The 15,496-nt window shown below is 39.8% G+C and overlaps 2 protein-coding genes across 3 annotated transcripts in view; one reads left to right on the top strand and one right to left on the bottom strand.

The window, feature by feature from the left end:
• EIF2A (eukaryotic translation initiation factor 2A) overlaps positions 1-7,293 on the bottom strand; it is a 37,922-nt gene extending 30,629 nt beyond the window's left edge. The window contains exons 1-2 of one of the 2 annotated variants that reach the window (XM_030822713.1): positions 7,141-7,293; positions 1,589-1,658 (exon numbers count right to left, since the gene is read on the bottom strand). In XM_030822713.1, coding sequence (XP_030678573.1) covers positions 1,589-1,658; positions 7,141-7,168 — 98 coding nt within the window. In that variant the 5' untranslated portion in view covers positions 7,169-7,293. The remainder of the gene's footprint in view (positions 1-1,588; positions 1,659-7,140) is intronic. The other variant, XM_030822714.1, reaches the window with a different exon arrangement.
• SERP1 (stress associated endoplasmic reticulum protein 1) lies at positions 6,792-11,984 on the top strand. Its single transcript, XM_030822716.1, has 3 exons — positions 6,792-7,912; positions 8,187-8,262; positions 9,459-11,984. Exons 1-3 carry the CDS (start codon positions 7,829-7,831, stop codon positions 9,497-9,499), a joined length of 201 nt encoding a protein of 66 aa, XP_030678576.1. The 5' UTR covers positions 6,792-7,828; the 3' UTR covers positions 9,500-11,984.
• Positions 11,985-15,496: the final 3,512 nt, after the last annotated feature.

Genomic DNA, 15,496 nt, shown 5'->3' with positions numbered 1-15,496 from the left:
TTAGTGAAGAATTGTATTTAGAGATCACAATCTGTGAGGATGGGGTATTCACTGCTACTGTGTTATTGCTGCTTCCAGGCCTTTTCATTGGCCAGAACTAGGAAATGCAAATGTTTTATGAAAAGAAATCATGAGTTCATACTGATACAGGCAAGTCTATCTTTTCACTCTAATGCTGAAAAATCTTGGTGCCTAACGACATTAATACAATTAATTTACTCTATCCTATAGTAGATTCAAATGACAATATCAACTTTCAGTTAAAAAGAAAACTATTAGGCCGGGCGTGGTGGCTCACGCCTGTAATCCCAGCACTTTGGGAGGATGAGGCAGGTGGATCACCTGAGGTCAGGAGTTCGAGACTAGCCTGGCCAACACGGTGAAACTCTGTCACCACTACAAATACAAAAAAATTAGCCAGGCATGGTGGCAGGCACCTGTAATCCTACCTACTTGGGAGGCGGAGGCAGGAGAATCGCTTGAACCTGGGAGGCAGAGGTTGCATTAAGCCGAGATTGCACCACTGCACTCTAGCCTGGGCAACAGGGGCAAAACTCAGTCTCAAAAAAACAAAGAATTTTGCAGGTCTTCATATGGTTATGCCACCAACCTGATATAAAGCTAGAATCGCTTATTTTAGTTTCTCATTTTAATTTTTTTTTTTTTTTTTTTGAGACAGAGTCTCATCTTTTTGCCCAGGCTGGAGTGCAGTGGCATGATTTTGGCTCACTGCAACCTCACCTCCGGGTTTCAAGCAATTCTTCTGCATCAGCCTCCCGAGTAAAGTAGCTGGGATTACAGGTGCCTGCCACCACACCTGGCTAATTTTTGTATTTTTACCAGAGATGGGGTTTCGCCATGTTGGCCAGGCTGGTCTTGAACTCCTGACCTCAGGTGATCTGGCCTGCCTTGGCTTCCCAAAGTGCTGGGATTACAGGCGTGAGCCACCGTACCCAGCCTTTAATTTAATTTTTAAATTTAAAACAATTATATGGTCCAAAGTCAAAACTATACCAAAGCTCTTTCACAGATGTGTCCCCTGCATCCTGTAACTCTCTCCCCCTATAGATAAGCATTTTTAACTAGTTTTTGGTTTACTTGTCCATTGTTTCTTTGGGGAAAAAAAATTAATCTAGCTAGCTATATACTATGTGCATATATATGTCCTCCCTTTTTAGTATCTTTTTCATTATGATTTCACTAATATTACTGGCTGTGATTTGGCTATCAAATTTGCAAGTTTTTCTCATTCCTTAAGATAAAACTCTTGTAAACTAAAGGCTTGTATTCAATTACACTAGTGTCTACACTTTTTCTTAGTATTGTTCCCCCTACCTTATAAATAGGCTTAAGTTACTATTTTCAGATCTGAAGATCATTTTCCTTGATAGAGAATATGTATTCTTTTCATCTTCAGTTAATATTATACAATAAAAACGAGTTCATTTTTTTCCCTTTGTTCTTTTCCTTTCTTTTGTTCTCGTTTCTTTTGTTCTTTTCCTTTCTTGTTCAAAATACACCACCAACAAAACCATTTTAGACTGTACTGTATGTTCCCTGTAACATTACTTAACAAAATAAATCATACCTTGGGAACACTGTGCTTTCTGTAAAATGTGGTGGTCCATTCACCATGTACAATCCTTCTGATCCTCGGACTAAAGAAGTAAAATAAAAAGAACCACAATTACTTTATTAATAAAGACTCAGTTAACACAAATATCTTTTTTAAAAAAAGAGCTTTAGTGAAAATATTAATGAAATCATTAAATATTTCATTGAACTATAGAATACTAGCAACAAAAGGGCATATTTTCTTACTCTGTTACATAAAATCATACAATTGCTGAGAAATATGTAACTTTTTAAACAAAAACTCGAAACTTTGTCACCACTGAAAGAAAGGCAGCTGTCTTGTGGTAAAGAGGACATGAATTCAGAGCCTGACCTAAGTTTATAACTGCCTGTGGAACCTTGGATACATTACCACCTCTGAATCTGTGACCCAATCTGTAAAATGGAAATATTAGAACACAGGATAGCTGTATGCTTTATATAAAGTAATAAAAAATATAGTACATGTTTAAAGTTTTCAGAAATATATGGCAATATTAATATATTCACAATTTCTCAAACTAAGAGAACAAGTGGAATGAGACATATTCATTTAAGGCCCCAATGACAGTAATAGCCTAAAAAATTAAGTAGAAACAAAGTTCAAGATTAAATAATCATCTACAGAACTAGACTATACTTATTTCCATGTTTAAATTTATTTATTTTATTTTTTTGAGACAGGGTCTTGCTGTCACCCAGGCTGGAGTACAGTGGCACAATCAAGGCTCACTGCAACTTCAAACTCCTGGACTTAAGTGATGCTCCTGGCTCAGTCTCCCAAGTAGCTGGGACTATAGGCATGTGCCACCCTGCCTGGCTTTTTTTTTTTTTTTGTAGAAACAGAGTCTCACTGAACTAAGGCAATCCTCCCTCCTCAGCCTCCCAAAGTGCTGAGATTACAGGTGTGAGCCACCATGCCTAGCCTAAACTATACTCTTTTAAATGGTTGAATTAAATGCTTCTAAAGCTGAACCAAATAAATAGATTCATTTAGTCAACAAATGCTTAGCGGGAAAAAAACGAACAAACCACCTCCTAGGCCCTGTGTCGAACACTGGCGAAATAATAGGAAAGAAAATCAGCCTTGTCTCTGACCTCATTGAACTTTGCAAACAGTAATCAAATAATTAGCCAAATATACAGAATTGTATACCTGTGTTTAGTGCTTCAAAGGAAAGGTATATGGTACCACTGAGGGTATAAAAGAGAGTTTTGACCTAAAAATGGAAGGTTAGGGAAAGCATCCGTAAGTGTTTTGTATACTGAGATGTAAAGGATCAGTGGCAGTTAACAAGCAAGGAGAACAGTAACAAGTGCAAAAACCCAACCCCAGCGGATAGAAAGAAGGCCTGTGTGGCTAGAGGATGATGAAGCTGGAAAACAAAATAGGGCTCAGGCCAGGCATGGTGGCTCACACCTGTAGTCCCAGTACTTTGGGAGGCCGAGGCAGGCAGATGGCTTGAGCCCAGGAATTCGAGACCAGCCTGGGCAACATAGGGAGATGCTGTCTCTACAAAAATTAGCTGGGCATGGTGGCACATGCCTGTAGTCCCAGCTACTCAAGCGGCTGAGGCAGGAGGATCACTTGGACTTGGGAAGTCAAGGCCACAGTGAACCATGATCATGTCACGCACCACCAAGCCATGTTAAGTTTTGTATTTCTTGTAGAGACAAGGTCTCACTATATTGCCTAGGCTCGTCTTAAAACTCCTGAGCTCAAGCAATCCAATCTGCTTTCCTCAGCCTCCCAAAGTGCTGGGATTACAGCTGTAAGCCACCTGGCCCAAACTGACATTTTGTACTTCTAAGATGCCTTGCTAGATTTAATCAGTTTTTTTATTAAATAAATTTAATAAAAGCATATACAGTTTTACTCCTGATAAGCTGTGATACAAAGTTTATTAGAAAAAACACAAAATCAGGTCCATAACAGAACATAAACTGTTTTAAAACTAATAAAAGCAAAAATAAATATGGACTAAAAAACTTCTCAATACTGAAACAATTTTTTTCTACATGTAACTTTCTAACAAGGAATCCTTTTTAGTTACAAGCATCTGTGAAACTAAATACAATGTGTAGTTAGCTTAATATAGTGTATTCTGAGTTTGTGTGATTCCCTGTTTTTAGTGATTTCCCTCTTCAATCAAAGGGGATCGGCAATATGTTCTAGCAGAGAGAAAAATCTAGAATGCAAGCAGTTCTTTTCATTAAAACAACAAATAAACGCCAGTTTCACATAGTAGCTGCGTGAAATACATTAAACATCTACATAATCTTTTCTAAGCTTACTAGCCTTTTTAGACACTCATACTATTTATTGCTCTAGGCCTGAGTTAGAGAAAAACACAGGGCTTCAATAAACAAGGATCCCATGGCAGGGGTGTAGTCATCTTTAAAATATGATACTTTTCCCAACTCTTACATTCACTGAACTACATATTAGTTTAGGAAAATGACTCAATTTTCAATAAATTATCTCTGTGACTTCAACTGGTCAAGCAGATTAGACAATGTGAATTTCACATAATGGACATTGCTGTTTTATGTGCCTAGCACCCAGCTCCTCTTCTTTAGGAGGCGCTCATTTTCTTTTGAGGAGTATCCAGGAGTGGGAATATAATTTAGTCCTGACTACATGATTAAAAGTTGACTGATACAAAGGTGAGCCAAGCAAAGTCAAAGGCAGCTAGCCTTGAGATTTTTGCTGAGACTACTGGCAAAAATGTGTTCTTTCCTTTGGAGCTGGGCATTTGGCTGAATGTCAGTTTAAAGATGAATTTAATCTGGAGGAAAGCAAGAGCCTACAGATGAAGAAAAACAGATTTCTGGCCAGGCATGGTGGCTCAAACCTGTAATCCCAGCACTTTGGGAGGCAGAGGCGTGTGGATCACCCAAGGACAGGAGTTCGAGACCAACTTGACCAACATGGTGAAACCCCACCTCTACTAAAAATACAAAATTAGCTGGGCATGGTGGTGCACGCCTGTAATCCCAGCTACTCAGGAGGCTGAGGCAGAAGAATTGCTTGAACTTGGGAGGTGGAGGTTGCAGTGAGCCAAGATCGTGCCATTGCACTCCAGCCTGGGCAACAAGAGCAAAACTGTCTCAAAAAAAAAAAAAAAAGAAAAAAAAAGAAAGAAAAGCAGATTTCTGAAGCCATGTGAGTATCTGGATCTAGCAGTACTGAGGCTTTTAGGTTATAGGAGTTTAAAAAAAAAATCCCTTTTTCACCTGCTTTGGCTTGTCATTCCCAATTAATATTTGGGGTTAACAAAATTTACTGGCTAATCTGCAAATTATTCACAGCTCTAAAATCCCATGAGTCTAAATTTAACAAAAGATTTTGGAAGTAAAATAATCTATTGTTGAATGAAATATGTACATTGAGAATGTTTAAAAGATTAAACAGTTTGTTCTAGTGAAAGAAAAATGGACCATGGAGTTGAACAATCTGCATAAGTATAATCCTAATCCTGCCAATTTGCAGTGTGAATCTGACCACTTAATCTCTCTGGGCCTCTAAGAATATAAGAATATGAACAGTAGACTGAACAGACAACATTTAAGCTCTTACAAAGTCCCCGATTTTAAGCACTGTAAGACAATTGTCATCCTTGGTTAATTTACTATAAAGTGGCTATCCTTCATTAATTTAAAAGGATAGTCCAAACAGATAAATCTAATCTAGATCTCTTGTATGCACAGTTCAAAATAGGGTTTGTGCTCTTATGAGGCTCTAATGCCCCCACTGATCTGACAGGAGGGGAAGCTCAAGTGGTAATGCTTGCCCCGTACCAGTCCGGCCCGGGGGTTGGGGACCCCTGATTTAGAGTATCTATTGTCTACCAGGCACTGCACTAGTACTGAGAAGACAGATATGAATAAGACCCTGTCGCTGACATTGAAGGAGTCACAATCTAGCAGGGGAGAAAGGTAAGTGAATGGCTAATTATCCTACTTAGTAAGTGAAATAAAATTTCAAATATACTTAAGGTACAAAAATAGCCCAGGAAGTGACTCTGTTGGGTAGAGTGACGAAAGGCTTCACAGAGTAATGATATCTAAAATGAATTTTAATTTCAACAGATGAAAAAGAGTTTGCCAAATCAACAAGAGGCATAGGATAGTACTAGACTGAAGAAACAGGTTGTTCAAAGGGACTCAGAAGCAGTCCAGTATTGATGGAGCACAAAATAAGATGGGATGGCAAGGAAATAAATGAGTCTCAAGAGCAATTCAAGGATTATAAATGGTTACATAACTATGCTACATAGGATGGAATCTACCCTGTAAGCAGAGAGGAACTAACTACTGTAGGTATTTTTGAAGGAGGGGTTATATCAGATTTTAAAATGTGGTATTTTTATTAGAGTTCAAATAAGCATTTAGTATTAAAAATTGTGAATAACAAGCTACCTTTACGAACCTAAAAAAAATTTATTATGTAACTTTGCCTTTTAAACAATCTTTGCCTAGCATATTATCTAGCAGATTATAGTCGGCGTTTGATAAATGATGACTAAACTGCAGAAGACAGACTGAGTATCGGTGGGCATGGTGCTTAATAACAAAGATTTTAAAATGTAAAAATAGAAATGTAGACTGGCAAAAAGAGCAAAAATGTTTTAAGGTTCCTTTCAAGGGGTGGGGAGAAAGGGAGGGAATAGTCTCCCTCCTTAAATGCAGACAACCTTTCTCTTAATGACTTTTTCCTTCTATATAGTTATCAGAACTTAAGCAAAGCCTTCTTTTCCTTCCCGACTCTCTTTTCCTTACGTAATACTCATATGCAAAGACTCTTAGCCACACCCTAGTAAAGCAACATCCCCAGCATTTTCCAGTCTAAGTTTATTATCTTCTCCAACACTACACACTCTGTCTTTAGCTTCAAAATTTCAAGAGTCCTCTAATGTTCTACTTCTAATATGCTCATAACCATTTCAAAATCAAATGTTGCTAGAATATCTCTGTCATGCTCACTGCTACACCCTCTCCCAACCACACCTTCATCATTTGAAACCTGCATTACAGCTCCACTCTCCCTATTCAGTCCTACAAACCTCATTAAGGCAGGAAACCCAGAATCTGGAATTACTTAAGTCCAGGTGTATTTAACGTGCGTGATCATTCTTGAGGACTAACTCATATGTTTGTCTTTGTCCTTATTGTAGACCTAAATGACTTCACAAGGGCCCGTGTAACACTAGTATTGCAGACACATGTGTCACAAATTCAACTAGCACATTCTGTTTTTCTCCCCCTTCTTCTATTTCTGTAGAAGATGAATCCGCAAGCAAGAATGATGGATGGGTGAAAGGGAGGGGGAATACGAAAGCCCAGAGGCGGAGACTTCACTTCCGATTGCCACGCTATATCAAGAAAGCCAACAGTCTGGCCTTTCCGCAAGCCACAAGAAAAGGCAGATCAGACTCCCCGGCTCCTCGGGTAGTTCTCAAAGGCAAAGACAAAAATAAGAAACTAGTCTGAAGAAAGAGAGTCCCTCGCTTCTTCAGAACTCACCTGTCAAGAGCGGCGTGGACGGCGCCATGTTGTCCCGGAAAGAGAAACCGCTCGGGTGAGAGTTCACGAGGGCCGAACCCGGCCCCTACACGCCTCCTCATGCGTGGAGACAGCGAATTGGTGTTTCCGGAGCCATCAGCCTCGGGGCCAATTCACTTCCGGTTACGGAGTGTCGCGAAAAGGCGCCCGAACGCGCACGCGCAGATCTAGGGCGACGCTTGACAGAGCTTGGGAGGGTGCGCCTGCTTTCGCCCTCCTTCTCCAGCGGGAGGGGCGCGCACTTCCGCGGGGCGGAGCCCGCCTAGTGCTGACGTTGGCAGCCGAACCCAAAGTAGATCGAGGCGGCGGGCTGCGCATTCCCGTTGTTGCGTTGCGTTTCCTTCCTCTTTCACTCCGCGCTCCCGGCGGCGGCGACGGTGACGGCGGCGCGAGAACGACCCGACGGCCAGTTCTCTTCCTCCCGCGCACCCGCCCCGCTCGGTCAGTCAGTCGGCGCCCGGCGCCCGGCTTGTGCTCAGCCCCCGCGCTTGCCGCGCCCAGGCCCTGCGGCCGTAGCTAGCGTCTGGCCTGAGAACCTCGGCGCTCCGGCGGCGCGGGCACCTCGAGCCGAGCCTCGCAGCGGTTCCAGAGGAGGCAGGAGAGTGAGCGAGTCCGAGGGGTGGCCGGGGCAGGTGGTGGCGCCGCGAAGATGGTCGCCAAGCAGAGGATCCGCATGGCCAACGAGAAGCACAGCAAGAACATCACCCAGCGCGGCAACGTCGCCAAGACCTCGGTAAGGAAAGAGCGGGCGCCCCTCTGCGTTCCGCAGCCGGAGCGGAGTCCGGGTCCCTGGGGCCGCGTCGCGTTTTCTCCCGGATCCAGCCGACCGTGGGCTGGTGCCGTGGAGGGGTAGGGGCCCTAGTCTGCGAGCCGCCAGACTGTGGGGGCTCGGAAACGGAAGGGGAGACCTGTGAGGTGAGGGGGCCGGCGACCGGCGTGCAGGCTGTGGGAGCCTGGGGTCCGAGTGGTTTCTCTGCATCTGAAATGGTGGATTTTCGCTTTTGCAGAGAAATGCCCCCGAAGAGAAGGCGTCTGTAGGACCCTGGTTATTGGCTCTCTTCATTTTTGTTGTCTGTGGTTCTGGTAAGTGGCTTGGGGGCTCCCATCAGGTAGACTCTTGGGCTGAAAGGATTTGGGATGACGTGGTGATCGGTCAGTAGTGAGTCCTACCTGCGTAGTTCTCAACCCACCTGCCGAGGACTCCACATAATTCTGTTTCATCTGAGCCAAATTACTTGTTCCACATATGCACAGAGGGTGGTGCTCCAGAAACTTCTCCCAGCTTAATTTGTACTCACAGGAGATCAGAAAGGAGGTCAGGTCTTTGTAATGTTCGAGTTGGAATAAATGTAAGACCGGACAAAACCTAACGGAATGAGAATTTAGAATGTTTTGTAACTCCATTATCAGTCTTTGCAAAGAAACTTATAAATATGTACATATAGATGTTAGAACTTGATTTAACATATACCAGAATCTAATGTCTTAATGTCAAAATTGAGTATATTTTATAAAGTAAAGCTTGTGCAAAGAATTGATTCACTGTAGAGGAAATGTACCTGATTGGCATTTTAATGTGTGAGTCAAATGTTTTTAGGTTAATAAAAGAAACGTTTGATACATGGTTTAAAAAAAAAAAGTGTCGGGGCAGCCTGCTGTAAGAGTAACAGACACACTTGCCTTTGCAAATAGATTACAAAAAAAAGATCTTTCTTCATTTATCATCTTAATATGCAAGCTGTTAATATTGAAGTAGATGTTTGTTTTCCACATTCTAAAGTTACTGAGATTTCTGTTTAACGTTTCACTTTGCCTTCTGCACTTACCAATTGGAAGCTTTCCTGATAAATGGATGAGAGCCAAGCAGTTTATATAACCTGAAGATGATTGAATTTCAGCTTTGTGAGAATGAGGAAACATGCATATGTTATAGGCCAGGCCTTAAAAGGATGCTTATAAACCAAAATAATTCTATGCTGGAAAAACCTGTTTGCTTTGGTGCTTTAAGTTCTTTGTAAAATGATTACTTATCTGCAAGTTCTCTTGGATACTTAGACATAAAATTCAGCGAAGCTAAGATAAAAAAAGTAACTCAGGGATATTTCATTGTTTTATTTATTCAGATAGTCCTGTCTTCACTTCTTATTATACTGAAGTTATGTACCATTTGCAAATGTAAGAGTACCTTTGGATTCTTCAGCTACCTTAATAAATATTTGTTAGTCACCAGACCTGTTTTATTCAAAGCTTATTTTAATATTTGCTCTTTCTTTTTACAGCAATTTTCCAGATTATTCAAAGTATCAGGATGGGCATGTGAAGTGACTGACCTTAAGATGTTTCCATTCTCCTGTGAATTTTAACTTGAACTCATTCCTGATGTTTGATACCCTGGTTGAAAACAATTCAGTAAAGCATCCTGCCTCAGAATGACTTTCCTATCATGCTTCATGTGTCATTCCAAGGTTTCTTCATGAGTCATTCCAAGTTTTCTAGTCCATACCACAGTGCCTTGCAAAAAACACCACATGAATAAAGCAATAAAATTTGATTGTTAAGATACAGTAGTGGACCCTACTTATTCAGTCAATTAAGAGTAAGTTTTTTTATGTGGTTATTAAAACAGTATGAACAATTAGTCTAACTCTGCATAGACAGGATCTAGATGTTGTTAACCCTAATGTATAAATGCAGTTAGCTTAAATTACAATTTGAAATCTTGTGGTTTTTATATAGCTAGGCACTTTATTACTCTTTTGAACTGAAAGCACACTCCCTTATAGGTTCATGTAACTGTGCTGTAGTAAGGTGCTTATAAATGGAACAACTACACAGCCTAGTTTTGCCACAGCCTTTAGCATCTAAAAATTTTTAAAAGCTTCTAAATGTCTATTATAAAGGGAGATGTTTATAGCCACAACATCTGTTTTACCAATATTGTTTCCATTACACTACCTTGGATTTTGCATGAGTGAGTATAGTAACCCAAGATGCCATAAAAAAAACTTGATCATTTTCTGACTTAATCAGTTACTGTGGTTTCACTAAAAGCTACCGTGGTGGAGTGAAGTCAATCAGGGAAGGTTTGGTTATGTTACATTGATTATGTTACATTGATTCCACCAGAACTATTTTAATATATCAAAGGGGTTTACAATGCCAAACAAAATTCTAGGGAAAAATACTGCTAAAAATGGATGCCTCATCAGAACATGCTGTTGAGTCCAATGTGCCATAAGACATTTTGGCATGTTAAATAGCACTTTTAATAGCAAAAAAAGGCACATCAACTACAAAGTTATCCTTAGTTTGGAAATGCTTTTTCTAGATTAATGATTTTTCAATCATTAGGTAGTACCTAATCATTAGGGTACTAGACACATCAGCCTAAAGTGGCATCTGGAATTGAATGGATTTACTGATAATGATCAGTCTTTAGTCTTCCCTTTGTTATATGACTTTGTAGGTTATGATTGATCAAATTTACGTTTTACTAATGGTGAGGGTGAGGATCATAGGGCAGGTTTTGGGTTTTCTAGTACTGTTGAAAACTGCAAGTGTTGGCTATTTGTATACTTAGCCATAACTTGGTGAAAAAAAAACCTGAGCAGTGTCTATGTATTAATGCGTTGGAAAGAAAGCTGCTTGTGTTTGCTTTGTTAATTGCCTCAGGATATTTCTTTTAAAATAAGCTGTTTTAAGAGGAACAGAAGGGAAATCTGCTACCTAGTCTATACACAGTGTGAACCTCATAGGGGGCTTCTGATACCCTCAAACAAGGAGAACAGTAAGGGAGCGGAGTGGTTAAGGACTTTCAGGAACTTAACTGTTCTGGCGTAAGAAATGAATCAACTGACCTTGGGCCAGCAGGTTTTTAACTAAATTGTTACTTGCCTTTCTCACCCAGTTAATCTCTGTACTTGTTTCCCTTTTTGAAACAAGTGTCTTGGTTAACTAATTCTGTTTTATGGTTGCGCTAAATTCATAGCAGGTGCCTTATTCTTTGCTTTGAGTCAAACCATTCCATATCAGAATTTTCCTTGGTTTACTATAGATATTTGGCTTTAAGTTGTTGTTTGTGTTTTTTAATGTATAATGTTCTGATAAATTTGACTGTTAAATTGCTATAGCTAGCAATCATTTTACATATGTAAAATTGCATTCCCTTTGTATTTCATGTGTAATTTACCAGTGAAGTGCATTTTATATTCAGGTTGGATTATGCATGTTTAGGTAAATGAAAGCTGTGTCTTATTTGATTTATTCTTTAAAAATAAAGTTCCTGAATATTTGATGCTTTTCTTCTAAAAGGAAATGATTTTACAGTTATCTGAGTGTACCTTTTATAGTTAGTAGAAAATGATTTTAAAGAATGTTTAGTATTGTACTTAAATGGTATGCAGAGGCACAGATGTAAGATTTATAACTGGAAATAGGTAGTAAGAAAAATATATAGAAAGCACAATGATTTGAATATTTTTCCACTTAGGATTTCCTAATCTCCTTGTCATCCAATTCAAGCTCAAGATAAAGCACAATTCTTTGATCTCCGTTTGCCAGTTGAATTTTATAGATCATCTAATGTTGAGCACAGTATGAGAATAAATACTGGGGTTGTCAACATTACTCAGTTACTCTTTGTGGTTTAGCTCTAACATTTCAACAAGTTGTCAATTATTGTATCTGTTGGGTTGTGTATAGTGTTGCTCAAAATAATTAAGTGGACTTCCAAAAATAAGATTTCCATTGTAACAGGATGCATTGTAATGGGCTTTGACTTACATTAAAGAAATGTGGATAGTCAACTGCAGGGCCATGACTCTTCTCACTGAGGTTACTGGAGTTCTGTTGGTACAAAGGACAACCATGTAGAGCTGGATTATGTTCCTGGGCTTAGTAGCAGGTTCACCAGCAAAACTTTATTGTGCTTTATTTGTAAAACTTAGAGCATCAGATTCTCCGTTTAGAAATTGTTCTCAAGTTTGATTTGCCTTTACTTGCCTTTTTAGTTTTTTAATTTATTTTTTAGATGCAAACCCTAACTTCAAGAGGTAGGAATTGGTTGGCTTCAACAGCAAACTGTGGCACTCCCTCAGAGAAGCATTTCCTGTCAAAACTTACTTAGTACCACAGTAGCTACTTGTACTACTTTATTCTCAAATTGAATTAGGACACATGTCCTTAGAAAGAGGATTAATGAGCAATAAAAGGCTAGAAATTAAGGGAAAAAATTAACTGCCTAGGCGTAGGTAATTCAAAGTAAATATATATCAGAAACATAAAGATAGAAGGGACATGGAAAATTTAATCCAACTGCTTCAATTCACAGATTAACAAAAACATGCATTTGAGTCAATGAATAACTTATATGCCAGGTATGGAACTGTGAATACATAGCCCTGACACTGAACTATCTTTCAGACCAGTAGAGAAGGAACAGACAAAATGAAAGCATAACCACAATTGTAATAAGTATTTCAAAGGACAAGTAAAACCAGATAAATTTTTTGTTGTTGTTTTTTGTTTTTTTCTATCACAGAGTTAATTGGGGGAAAGCAGAACCGAACCAAAGTTTCTTGTACTTTATGGTAATAGGAATGATCGCAAAACTTACACTTAGAACACTTGTTTAATAATTTTTCATCTGGGCCAGGTGCAGTGGCTCACACCTGTAATCCCAGCACTTTGGGAGGCTGAGGCAGGTGGAACACCTCAAGTCGGGAGTTCGAGACCAGCCTGGCCAACATGGCAAAACCCAATCTCTACTAAAAATACAAAATTAGCCGGGTGTGATGGCACATGCCTGTGATCCCAGCTACTTGGGAGGCTGAGGCAGGAGAATGTCTTGAACCTGGGAGGTGGTGGTTGCAGTGAGCCAAGATCGCACCATTGCTCTCCATCCAGCCTGGGCAACAAGAGTAGAAACTCCATCTCAAAAAAAAAAAAAAAAAAAATTTCATCTGTGTTGTTGAAAAGTGTAAAATTATTTTGTTTTTAATTAAAAAAAAAAATAGAGGTGGGGTCTCGCTATGTTGCCCAGGCTGCTCTTAAACTCCTGGGCTCAAGTGATCCTCCTGTCTCAGCCTCCCAAAGTGCTGAGATGACAGGCAAGAGGCACCATGCCTGGCCAAAAAAAAAATTTTTAGTAGTCCAGTACGAAAAATGAGGCAATGTGCTCCCCAGAGATACTTTTTATAACAAAGGGTTTAATGAATATTTTCCAGTGTGCAAATTTCTACTTTGCAATGCAGATAGAATAAATCTGTGTATTTATTAAAACTGATTACAGTATCATTACATGGACTAATAACAAATTTTTATTTTCTAACACAGTGTGTTATGGAGAAAGCCTGCCAAACGGAGAATGAGAATAATTTATTTTGAACTGAAATAATTGATTTAGGAGCTTTAGAAATGATCTTGATTGGCCCTTTTGTTTTACATTTGAGGACATATGGCCTAGAGATACTGTCCTTCCTAACACCAATAAAGCAATGGTAGAGCAAGGATTAGAAAACTGGTTTTGTAATGATGAAATTGGCAGTTAGTATGTGGAATGTCAAGGAATTATGATGCTTTAAGCATGTCTCCTCTTTTTTTTTAGCAATTTAAAACACTTTTATATTAAGAATGTAATGTTTTCCTTTTACCTTTGAAGATTGTGTATGAATCTAATGAAACTCAGTGAGTTCTCCATGGTGGTAAAATCTGAACATTTATTAACCTCAAATGGCTTTCCACTGCCATTGGGAAGAAATAACTCTTTTTGCCTTGGTTTTCAGGAGGGTTCACAACCTACCTATCAGCCTTGTCCCCCACAGCTTCCCTCCATAGAACTGTTCTATCCCTGATTTTTCAGATACCTTGTACTTTAGGTGGTTTTGCCCACTTTTCCTGCATTACAATACTACCTACCCTTTCCAGCTTTAATTTCACCTCTCCTGTAAAGCTTTCTCTTGCCGTGGGATTCAGGAAGACTCTCTTTGGGACTTACAGCTCTGGACCAGTTAGCTTTATTATGTTCACATGTTTATTATTTTTGTTTCTTAGTTTCTCAGACATGGAATCCTCAAGTACAAAGGCCATATCTTTTCTTTATTTCTTCATCTGCTGTCATCGCTCCCTTGGCTAGTACAGAGCTTTACACATACAGTGGGAGTGCAACATATTAGTTGAGTGATGAAGTGAAAAAGATCGATGAATGCCTTATATCAGAATAATCTTTAAGAAGCAGGTCTTTTTGTAAAATCCCCTAACCCTGGTATAACAGTCATCCCAACTACTTCCAAGCCTGGTGACCTCTGGTTGATGACTGGGCTCAGCACCAGAATTCAGTTTTTTTACCCTTTAAACAAACTCCTCCAGGATAGGCTTGATATTTGGAAGTACTTCAACAGTGTGATATTTGTCTTTCAGTCATATTTGAGAATGGTTCATAATGTGTCATTGAGAAAACAAAAAAGCACTTTATCAAAGAAAGCTGACACTTTACCACACTGGTCAGTCCGGTTATAAGGAAAGAGTCAAACAGCCATGCTTGCTGTTAGAGCAGGTGCTTGTGGGCTGTCAGCTGCCTTCTGTCTCAGCCCCATCCTAGGGTATAGGACGGTACAAGGACATCACACCAGTGCACCCTTCTCTGTGCCAGACCCATGCAAACCAGGTGAGTATACTCTAAACCAAATCCAGTTCCTGAGTAGAGATAGCTTGTTCTCCTCACAAAGGAATTCCCCACTGTAAGTCCACACCATTTTGACTATCATTTAGGATGCAGTGTGGTTGCCAAACCAAGTCTCACATTGGGCAAAGGAGACTTCCAGCACCCTTTTGGGAAAATGTCATCCATGGAGCCACACAGAGCACCCTACTCAGCACATTTAGCTTCTGGCACCCAGAAGTGCCATGAGACCAGGGTAAACCACCAAGACGCTGCAACTTTGTTTTCTGTTTGACATGAGCAGCACCAATAAACGCACAACTGCAGATCGTAAAGCACAAATACATTCGGGATTGAGATAGATTGTAATTGCAGATAAAGCCTAAATCATAAAGGTAATTTTACAGTGGGAGTATCCAAGCATGTTTCTGCCTAGTTCCAGCCCTAGTTACTGGTGCACAGTCTGCCTGTTAATTACTCGTGGATTAAGTGGAGAAGAAAGGTACCACAGACAATGAACGTCATCCGGAAAGTCATTTGTTCTTTCTTGAGAATAGTATAAAGATGTTTTTCAAGGCCAGATTCTTTTTGTAAACATCCCACTAAAATTCATCTATGTTGCCAAATACACACAGGGAAAGCTCACCCAGCAGAGTTTAA

This window comes from Nomascus leucogenys, chromosome 11 (genome assembly GCF_006542625.1).
Source record: "Nomascus leucogenys isolate Asia chromosome 11, Asia_NLE_v1, whole genome shotgun sequence".
NCBI lineage: Eukaryota > Metazoa > Chordata > Mammalia > Primates > Hylobatidae > Nomascus > Nomascus leucogenys.
The sequence above is the reverse complement of the archived record's forward strand: the minus strand, read 5'-3'. Positions and strand labels throughout refer to the sequence as shown.